Below are 11,222 nucleotides of genomic sequence, written 5' to 3' on the forward strand. Positions count from 1 at the left end.
GAGACATCACGCGTGAACTTAACATCCAGCAGAAAATGAAACCATAACACGCTTCATCTTGAAAGCCAATCCTGAATCTAACTTAATCCCTGCTCTGGACAACGCCTCCAGAGAGGCATTAAAACCATGCTAGGTGTTTTCCTGGATTTCCCAAATTCCCCGGAGACTCCCTGGCACTCTGGCTGCATCCATCTCCTCCTCGCTTCGGAGATGTTTCCAGCTGAGCGCTCCCATCCTCACTCCTGCTGCTCCCACGGCCAGCAACGCACGGATCCAGTGGAGCAGCATCCGCAGAGCCGCATCCTGCCCTTGTCGCAGGACGAGTTACCCGGGGCAGCCCTTGGGGTTTAACCCTCGGATTCCTATGAAACGTGCGGGGGGATGATGTACGGACTTGAAGGGTCAAGAGCGGCTTTGCATCCTCCATCCCCATCCCCAAGAAAGGGATTCCAGCACATCTCGTGCCCCCTAGTGTCATCCTGGCGAACGGACCGGCACCGGGCACCGGCACCGGGTACCACCTGGCCCAGGCAGTGCCCTTACTTATCCCACAGTAAAGCCGGCTCCGTGTCCTGCTGGTACCAACAGCGCTATTAAATGCCATTTCCAACAGTTCAGGTGAAGGGCAGTGCGATCTCGCTGGCCCTCCTGAACACCCCCGGGACAGCAATAGCCCCCCAAGTGTCCCCGCACCCGGCACAGTGCCATCTCCGTTACGGTTCCGCAGAGCCTCAGCAAGATCTGCCCCACCAGCAGATAGCCCGAGCGGTGTCCCTGGCGAGGGGCCAAGAGGACGAGGCAGAGAGCATCTGCGGTGGACACTGTCCAGAATACAACTCCTCCTAAAAATAGATGGTCCCTGGAAGGGCACAGCCCTTCCAGCTAATGGGAACGCTGGGTGCTAGGAGCTCAGGTTTTGGGATGACAAAACTTCGAAGTGCATAAATGCAAGACACCACTGCCTTTGCACAAAGTCCCCTTTTCTTCCCCGTGAGAGCACCTGTGGCATCGAACTCTGGCCATTAGCACGAGAAGCAATGCACAAAACCAGCCCAGAACCCAGCATCCCTGCCTGCCAGCCTGCTCTCACCAAGCAACAAGATCCAGTATCTCCTGGGAAAATGCCCATGCTGGCTGCAATACTAATGGGAGCAACTGGGACCACACCCCGCACTCAGAGCACCTAAACAAGAGGCGCGTACTGGACAGGAGCACAGGAAATGTGCATTGAGCCCGTGCACGTGCCTCAGTTTCCCCATCTGTCCAGCAGCCCCGATGCAGCTTGCCCTCTCTTCGTTTGCTCATTCCTCCTCATTCAACTATTAGCTCTTGGGGAGAGAGGCACCCCACGGACAGCAACTAGAGCACCGGCCCCTTCCAGCATGTGCTAGCAGCATGCAAGCAAACCTCAGCAACTCATTGCCAAAATTTGGAGGAATTCTCCCCAGGGCACTGACCTGGGTATGCTGCTTTCTTCTGCAACACCAAGCAGGGACTATAGCTTAGAATAATGGGGAAGTAACTCAGTTCAGTGCTGACAAAGCATCACAAGCCCCAGCGGGGTGGGAGGGGAGGAGGTGTCCTTCCCTCACGCTGCCATGCCTGGTATACATCATGTTTAGGGCCAGGCATACGTCACCGACACAAAATGGACAAATTGGAGGGATTTCAGAAAAACGAGCGACAAAAATGATCAGGAGGCAGAAGGGATTGATTTACAAGGGGAGATTAAAAGAGCTGCGATCAGTCTAGCTGGGCTGAGCAAGTACTGACAGAAGCAGTCGGATGCTAATCTGCAAATGGGATGAAAACGATACGGGAACGAATAATTTAGCATCTTCAGCAGTAACAGGATGAAATTAAGTGGAACTCGGGGCTGAGTAGGTGAGGGGGAAAAAAAAAACCACCCAAAATAAAACTCCTTTCCCAGTTGTGCATGACTGTCTCTATCAAAACACACAAAGTCCCCAAAACTCTTTCTGCCTAAGACAAGGACCCTTGGGAGCAACCATGCCTTGGTGCCTAAGAAGGTGTGCACACACACACATGCACGCACGCACACAGAGCCCTTTCCCACCCCTGACTCACACTCAGGAAAGCAGCAGGGCCTCCACTTTAACTCGAGAGGATGGAGGCTTCACGCTTGCAGGAAAGCAGCGCAGAGCAAAGGCTAAAGCTGCCGGGAGCGGTGGGAAGGTCCCCGCAGAAGGATGCCTTTGCACTCCCAGGTCTTCACGGGGGGAAGGTGCTGAGAAGGCTTCCTGCAAAGTCGCAGGAGTGAGCTCAGCTGCGAGCACTCAGATATTTACACACTAACAGCACATTACTCAGCAACTCCCATTTGTCAGGCGTAATGGCAGCGGCAGCAGTAATAAACGACAGAGCCGAGAGACAGGCTCCCCAGGCGCACACCCAGCCCCAGCCTGAGCTGGAGCAGGATGCATTCCTCCGGCTTGCTGGGGAATTAATTGAGAGTGGCCAAGAGCTGGGGCTCACACCCACAAAACTCCTGCTGCCGGCTTCGGAGAGTCGGCCACGTCTCTGAAAGCTGAGCCTTGAATGCACAGTTATTTGTACGTATATGTGCATCACAAGCTTTGTGGCTCCGAGGGGTACCAGGGCTTCTTCCTTCCAAAGTGCAGGAGGTGCTGAGCACCTTCCATGAGGATGGGGATGCAGTGCCTTGCAGGATCGGGTCCTCTCAAGGTAAATCAGACCAAAGATCACGCACGATCGTCAGATCGTGGCTTGGCCTGCTCCGACAACAGGCTGTAATGAAGTTATCCTGAAGTGCTGTTGCAAAGAAGTCTGCCAGGCACGGGGTTCTGATTTCTAAACCACAGCCCATCTCAGAAAAGTCCACCCTCCCCAGCGAGCCTCAGCGAGCTCTGGTCCCAGGACCTGGTCCCAGCGAGATGCCTGGTCGGATACGAGCATCCCTTGCACGTCTCCAGCCACCACGGCAAAGCTCTAACTCTTCACGCAGGGGCAGGGCAGGGAGCAGGGAACAAGAACGGCTGCTCCCACAAATTTCATGTTTCGCAGGAAGCAGCCAGTGTCCCTGCCTCGCTGCCTGCACACACAGCCCGCAGGGCCAGCAGCAGCGTGTGCAGGTCCTGTCCCTCACAGAGGTAAACAACATGCGTGCACCGAGAGCGGGCATGGTCAGAGTTAAAATACCAAAATCCTAGCAGGAGTCAGCAAGTTCCTGAGCAAAAAGCAATCTGAGGAAACGACCTCCTGGACTATCCCACAAATTAAAACACAAAGAGACGGGAAAAAGAAATCAAATAGCTTTGCAGGCAATCCCCTTTCCGCAACCTGCGCTCTGTACAGACCCTACGCATGTGTCTATAAGCATGGGGTGGGGAAGAAAGGGGCTTTCTAAGAGTGAAGGAGAAGTACCGATCTTTATACCAAAAAAGTTTAGCGGATTAAGAAACAACTGCCAGAGGAGCCAGGAAAGCTGAAACATGCAGACCAGGTTCTGTCCCCAGCGAAGGCAGCACAAATTAGCTCACGCGCTGGTTCGAGTCCCAATCTGGCTTTAAGATTGCAGTGGGGGAAGTCACCAAGATCTGGAAATGTCAGGGAGTTTGTGCAGCAAAGGGATCGGTGTGTATTATGCAATTCTGGAAAGCAGCCCTCACACTCGCGCTCGGGATGAACTGCCTAGCCCAGGGAGAGCAGTTCCACAGAAGCGCCAAGCAGACGCTTTTCTTAGAAAAATCACCCCCCCCCCCAAAAAAAAAAAAAAAAAAAATCAGTACTGCCACAGCAGAGGAAAGGGCAGGTTGCGCCTTTGGAGAAACGAAGAAAAAGTCTGCTCTCCCGCCCAGGAAATCCATGGGCTCCGGTTTACAAAGAGCCATCCCGCAACCTCGGCTCCAGCCCTGCTCATGCAATGCAGCAGGCAGGAGGGCTCATCCCTTTCCCAGCCTTCAACCTGATGCCATCCGCAGCGGCCGAGATGCCCTCCTCGCTGGGGAAGGGGGTCCCGCTGTGCCATCTCGCCGCGGATCCGCCGCCCTAGAGGGTGCGGGGACGCCCCAACCCCGTGCCCCCCCATCTCTCCCCTGCCGGGAACGCCCGGCCGGGGCGCAGGGCGGACACACACGCACGGCGGAGCAGGAAAGTAAGTTGCCCAAATTGTTTCCTCGCGGGCTTCGACCCCCGCCCGGCGGCGGCGCGGGGGGCGGACGCGCGGCCCACGGCGGGGCGCGGACACGCGTGGGCGCGCTGGGGAAAGGTGCGCGGCGGCGGGGCGGGAGGGAACACCAGCCGCGGCGGGGGGGGGGGTGTGTGGGTTGGAAGCAAGCGTTCCCGCCCCCCCTTTTCGCCTCCCAGAAAGGCAGCGGCACTTCGGCGGCGAGCACCGGGGCTCGCCTCCGCTGACCCCCGCACCCGCCCGCCGCCTCCTCCTCCTCCTCCTCCGTCCCGCGGGTGGGGGGACACCCCGCACCGCCCTCCGGCCCCGGCCGCCCGGTACTCACGGCGCCCTCCTCGCCGCCGCTCCCGGCGCTACCCCATGCAACCACCGGCTGCTTCTGCACCGGCTCGGGGGCTATAAGCTCTTTTAAACTCCAGCACATAACCCATGTGACCGCAGAAGCCACTGGTAAGGAGCGCCGGGGAGCCAGCGATGAGCTCAGCCCGCACCCCCCGGCACAGCGCCGCGGACGCGCTCCCGGCCCCGCCGCGCGCACCCGCCCCACGCCCGCACACACAGACACACATACACACACACCCACGCGCGGCCGCCCTTGTACGCGCGCCCTGGCACACGCCCCTGCGGACACGCAGCCTCCCCCCTCCCCACCTCCCCGCCGATGCTGAGCCGGAGGCAGGCACCGCACGCACGCACCCACCCGTGCAAATGCACGCGGCGGAGCACACTCGTGAAAGCACCGTGCGCGGGGAGCCACGCACGCACGCACGCATCCACACTCACACGGCGCACAGCACAGTCCCTCCGTGCACGGGCCGGGGGCACGCCGCTAGTCCCCCCACCTCCCCCGAGATGCAGACCCGAGTGAAGGCAGCACGCTCGCAGCCCCCCGCTTGCACATGCACACTCACACGTGCCGCACGCACATGGAGGCACACACACACTGTCCTGCACACTCCCCGCACCCTCCCCCGCCATCAAGAGATGCAGACCCAAATGAAGGCGCTGCACTAACATTTCCGTGCACACCTCCATGCACATCCTCGCACACACCCCACTTGTGAGTGCCACACCCCCTTGCACAAGCACCCCCTCACAGTGCACAACGAAAGCGCTACACGCAGATGCAGACTGAAACGAAAGCACTGCACTCACCCCTCTCACACGCACACACACACTGCACAGCTGAATGCCCCAGACTGTGCTCCCACACCCTCTTGCACAACCGGTGCACAAGCAAGGCAGCCCACCCACACGTGCACCCACCTTTCCCACCCAAATGCAACCTGCTGGTGCGTGCCGAACAAGCTCGCCTGGCCCATCCATCGCAACCCCACGTCTGCAGGGTCTTCCGTGGTGTGTGGGGTCGCCCCATTTCCCATCACAGGTAAAGACCGTGAGCTGTCACGTATGCATGGGGTCTGCAGGGCGAAGAGGACCGACGTGCCGTGCACAGTGGCTCCTGATGACGCAGAATCCACAGGGGTGGCCATGCAAACGGGCCAGGGTTGCCAGGCCAGGGTGCCTGCTCCAGCTGTGGCACGACCGAATTCGGGAGTGCCAGGATGGAACGTGCCAAGGGGGGACGGGAGCCGGGTGTGAGGCTTTGGTGTGCAAAAGGCTGGGACAGGCAGGCCTGGCTGGGCAGGTGCAGGCGTGTGCTGCTGGGGCACGCCAGGAACACGTGTGAGAAGGCAGAGCTGGCAGGCAGAGGGCTTCGCTGCGAGCTGAGTTATGGAAAATGACTCTTTCCAAGGAATTGCTAAAATTAAAGCAGCAGCGAGCCCAAAAGAGCAGGAGCCAAAGGGGAGGGTGAGCAAGGACAGCCGAGCGGCCTCAGGGCAAGGAGGGGCAGGGTGGGCAGGAGGCTGACGAGAAGGCGCCCTCCCAGGGCCCCCCCCCCCAACTCCTGCCACCCCCACAGGCAACTGCAAGCACCTGGGGGGGGATTTGGGGAAAGGCCGATTGGCACCGTGGTGGCACCGGCTGGGGGGGTGCCATGGGGCAGGGGGTCTGGGGGGAATAGCCCTTCCCAGCCACATCACCCGCCTGGCTGCCAGCGTGCAGACAAATACCGCTGTTTCCCTAGCCTGGAAGAGACAAATGCCCATAGAGAAACAGCCTGCTTGCTGCCAGGGGCTAGGTGCTGGCAAGGGGCAGAGACTGGTGCTGGCAGGGGCTTTTTGGGGAGCCCTGCAGAGCCCTACGACTCATTACGGGAGTCCTCTGCCCTGGCCCCCACCCCAGGGGTTGCAGCAGGGCTGGGGTGCTGCTCCCTGGACATCAGCACTCGGGTCGGCAGTAAGGGCTGTTTCAACTTCCAGATATCTAAGCGTTCCCAGCACAAATCCCCGTGACTCAGGAAACAACGCATGCAAGAAAACTCTGCAGAGAGGTCTTGGGAGAAATACTCCCATTGGCATGTTCCCACTTTCCCTGGCATCCCAGGACTTCTCCTGGGCTGCAGAAAACAACAGTAGTGACGACAACAACAACAAAACTTTCTTCGTGATCTTCCTGTTAAAGAAAAAAAAAAAGGAGAAGGTAGTCTTCAGGCAAACCTACAAAAGCCTATCTGTTTTGTTCCAATTAGATATATGTTGATCAAATTAAAGATACCACCTCTCCCCACAATCCTGGCCTCACACAGACAATGTCACAGAGGCAGAGGAAGGGGGCTGGGTGGAAGCCAGGTTTCGTCTAGTTTTTCATTGATGCAACTAAAAGCCACTATTAATTGGATGGAAATAATGATGTTTTGTCTCAGACGAAGGTCCACAATAAATTATCTGTTTATTGTTGCTGGTTTTATCCATGAAGAATAACCAGCATGTTGGGGCTCTGGGGGAATTTGTTATAGATAATAGCAGGTCCTGAAAAAACAGGAGGAAAAACTAAGAGCAGAGAGGCTTTTAGTGTCCAAGGCTGTTCAGCAGGTTGCAACAGAGCTGGAGAATGACCCTCCTGCCCAGAGGCTGTGGACTAGATTGAAATCGTCATGAAATGGCAGAAGACAAAAGAAAATCCCAACCCCTTTTTCCCTCTCTTCATCCCTCCAGCCCTGCTTTCAGCCAGAATCAGGGCTGAAAAAGAAGGAGGAAAAGCTGTGGGGGAAGCAGCAGCTTTCAGATGCCACTGGGAAACATGTCTGGAGAGCAGGTGGCTTCATGGGGACAGGGATGGAAAGATGTCGCAGCACCAAAGGGTCCAGGAAGAAAGCTGGACCCAGAGAAATTATTCTCCACTAGCTTATGAGCCAGCATCAGGCCATCACCATGGGCTGCTTTTCCCATCCACTGTATCCCAGTGGGAGCCGCTTGGAGAAAGCAGGGGAGAGGCTCATCACAAGTCTGTACATTGATGTTCACCCAGGAGACTATCACCAAAAATGTCACCCATCACATGTCGCCCACCTGCCTCCAGCAGCGGTGGTACCCCAAGCAGGAGAGCGGATGCTTCACAGCTGCATGGCGAGAATACGATGGAGCTGAGCCATGGTTAGATCCTGAACTTTGTGGGCTAGTACCGGAGCTTAGTATGTGTAAGGCGAGAGTCTGAGCCGGTGTCTTTCCAAAGCATTTATTTGATACTTTGTGGCAAACATCTGAATAAATTACTCACAGATTATTCAACCGTCGGGAGAGCTGATTGAATGATTACTGGTGAATCATTTGTTCAAAGCAAAATGCCCAAATTCCTTCAGTGAGCTACTGGCAGGCAACATGCAGATGAGTTTCAGTCCTCCAAAACCCCTGAGTTCACATCAGCCCCTAGGTCTACGTTCCTCTCTCACGGCTTCCCCGAAATATCCACCCCCCCGACCGACCCCTTGCCACCGGCAGGAGCAAGGTGAATAGGAGACGTGGGGAACCATTCCTTGAATTCCTGCTGGACTTCAGGCGAACAACAACACAGCAGGCTGAGCTAGGAGCCTTGTCTCTCGCCTTTGCACAAAAGAGATTCTCTGGAGGGGGAAAAACCCCACAACAATGGTGAGGAAACGTACAGGGTAGGCAAAGAAAGCAGCTGACCTGGCATGCCGCAGGCCAGAAAAAAGTACAAATGATCTTGCAAAGAAGCAGGAAAAGATGGGAGCTACGGAGCCGACGAGCTTTTTACCAGCCCGATTTAATCATCTTCTCAGCAAATGCTCCCCACGAGGAACAAGAGGGGGAAGCAAGATCATGAAAAGATTGCAGGCGAAGGAATTCTGCCGGTACTCCTGGACTGATTAAAATTCCTCAGGACTCATGGCAGGAGAGATTATTTTATGTAAAACTTCACCTTGTCTTTATTACATTTGCCAAACTTCTTCCTGTGTAGATAGAGGGGAACGGTGGGAGGTGCGTGCGAAAGACAAAGATGGAGATAATAAGTGCAGGACTTGGCTGTAGCTTTCCAGCCTGTTACCCATTTGCCTGGGAAGGCTGATGGTGGTGAGCGTTTATGTGCGTGCACACAGCAAGGCGCGAGCGAGGAGAGCCCGTGGGGACCTCCCAGAGCCTGGACAGGGTGTGATGTGGCCATACGTGTGTGCAAACATTTGCGCGGGAGAAAATCCTGCCCTTGGATGCAACCCTGATCACAGGCATCCAGTGGCACGGGCATGAGTGATGAGCATAATTTGGGACGTCACAGGGTGCAGGGGGGACGAGGTCCCACCGGTGAGCTAAAATATGTGAATAAAGTTTTCATGTGCAGCAAGGATGTCAGGTTCAGTGCACGCTGTTATCAAATCGCTCCTGGAAAACAGAGATTGGCATATGGCGAGACCCCTCGCTGCTACTGTCGGGTAAGATTTCGATGACAAAGTACCGCCTGACACCTGTTATAAATAACATCCGTCCCATCACCCACTCAGCACATGGCCCACTGCTGCCAGCTCCTCGCTCGGAAGAGGCTCAGCATGGAATGAAAGCCATATTTAAAATACATTTTCGCATATGTCTTTCTGAGCAAGGAACAACAGGAGAGGGGTCTGCAAAAGGTTTCCCCTCAGCACTTCTTCTTCCTTAGTGTCACAAGCACAACCCCACGTAATCTCAGGCAAGAACCGAGACGTTACAGTGATCATTATTTGCATCGCTGTTTCATGAATATGCTGAATTACAGGGCGGGTGTTGCAATGCTCCTGGAACTGGGAAATCAGCACCATAGTCCTGTGTATTTACCAGGTGGGGTGTTTTTCCCCCATGGATCAGGACATCTTACAGGGATGGGCTGGTGCTGTCCCACTGTCAGTGTTGGGAGCCATGGAGGTGTCCAGAGGGATGTGGCTGGCACGAAGCACAAGCAGGCAAGTGCACATCTTCAGGAGGGCACGCAGACAGCCCCTCCTGTAACAGGGTTGCACCCAAACCACCACAGGGTCTGCAGTCTTTCACACATGGCAGAGGTGCTCTCATTGCCTTTGAGAAAGCAAGGATGTCCTGATGGTTGTGGCTCTTGCCTGGATTGGAAACCCCTGCCACAAAACCCTACCAATCGCCAGCCATGCGTGAGCGTGTCCCAAGATGTGGCCCGTGCCGGCACGGCTGGTTTGTCCCCCGTGATCTCCCTGTGGATTAACACCTCGAGGCAGGCTATCATCTGCAGCAGCATGGCTCCTTGCTCTGGTTGTGGGACTGGCTTCTATCACGAGTCATCCTCCTCACGTAGAAAGCAGAAGCCAGGGATTAGAGTGGTTTGAAGTTTTTAGCATGAAAAGGTCGGGTTTAAAAGAAAAAAGTGAAAGAGCTGCTTTTTGAATGTCTTTTGGTGAGGAATTTGCAAACCCCTGCCCCCATGATTTTCAAAAGGGTTTTTTTTGGGGGGGAAGATTAGGGGTTTTTTTACTTTCTCTCTTTTTGCCTTTAGCTGAAAAGCACGATTCACCCAGAAACCCACATTTGGTGCAAATATAATATTGCAGTTAAAAAAATTCTGGCAAATGTCAGGAAAAATCGAAGGTGACTCAGTTTCAAACTCCGCAAGTCAGAAACACCTGGGAAACATCAGTGCCGTGTCGGGGGAGCAGGGGAAGAAGAGGAGGGAGAGCTTCCCATCTCTGCCAGCAGCCTCCATGAGCTCCTGTTTGCTGCATACAGGAGGGAAAACCACAGTGGGAAATCACCATCCCAAATGTGATGCTTGGAAAGAAGTGCCACCAGCACCTCCATTCCTCTGCCCCCCACTATTTGGCTCTCAATGAGTATTAACCTTTCAAAGATGCATTTCTTGTAATGATTTACTGGGTTTCTCCTCCCTAGCCTTGAGGGTAAACTCCTATAAGTCTAGAAGCTCACTCAAGCAATGAAATGCTCTTGGGCTAAGCCCCATTCTCATCCCATAGCTCCTTGGTGCCTTTATGTCAGGCATGTTTACACAATGAGGATAGGTGACTCCCATGGTCACTAATGAAGACGCTATGGGCACAGTTACGCCCCATATAGCCCTTCTACAGCCAAGGAGAAATACCTCCTCTTCTCACTTCTCCTGCACCCTCTGCTGTCTTCCTCTTCCTCCTCCTCTCCTTCATTAGCCATGTCTCAGCCATCCTTTCCTTCAGCCTCACCACTGCCAAGACCAAAATTGGACAAACGTTTGCTTTTCTCTCCCACAACCTGGCAAAATCGCAGGGTGTTGAGCACACCTGCCTGTTTACCCCATGTTGAAATGTTTCAGTTGTGACCCTTTAACACTGCTCTTTTGTTCAGTATAGATTAATTTGGCTCCTGCTTAAAACTGAGAAGCAGACCCTTTCTTTGCAAAAATGCCAGAATGGGACATTAAGACAAATTGCATAATTGCTTTTTATCATCTCCTCAGAGCAGGAAGGGCACCAACACGTTCCTGTTCTGAAAAGTTCAGTTTTGAGAATTTCCAATTGAATTTTTTTTTTCCCCCAAAAAAAAGTCTCAAACAGCCTCAGCCAGGAATCTTTCATCTGAGCCAAAACACATCTGTTTTCACAGGAGAACCAATGGGTATCTTCTCACTGGGCTTGCATGATATCACCTGTTTTGGGAACACCTTGCTGCCTGGGACAATACACCACTTGGGGAGCAGAAACACC

General features: G+C 54.8%; 1 protein-coding gene across 2 annotated transcripts in view; it reads right to left on the reverse strand.

Annotated features, from left to right (window-relative positions):
• CNTFR (ciliary neurotrophic factor receptor) overlaps positions 1–4,695 on the reverse strand; it is a 212,016-nt gene extending 207,321 nt beyond the window's left edge. Inside the window, exon 1 of one of the 2 annotated variants that reach the window (XM_075138023.1) lies at positions 4,494–4,695. Coding sequence is in view for 1 of the 2 variants with exons in the window: in XM_075138022.1 (XP_074994123.1) it covers positions 4,494–4,592 (99 nt within the window). In the remaining variant the exon portion in view is untranslated. The remainder of the gene's footprint in view (positions 1–4,493) is intronic. The other variant, XM_075138022.1, reaches the window with a different exon arrangement.
• Between the last annotated feature and the right edge of the window lie 6,527 nt (positions 4,696–11,222).

This window comes from Calonectris borealis, chromosome Z (genome assembly GCF_964195595.1).
Source record: "Calonectris borealis chromosome Z, bCalBor7.hap1.2, whole genome shotgun sequence".
Lineage (NCBI taxonomy): Eukaryota > Metazoa > Chordata > Aves > Procellariiformes > Procellariidae > Calonectris > Calonectris borealis.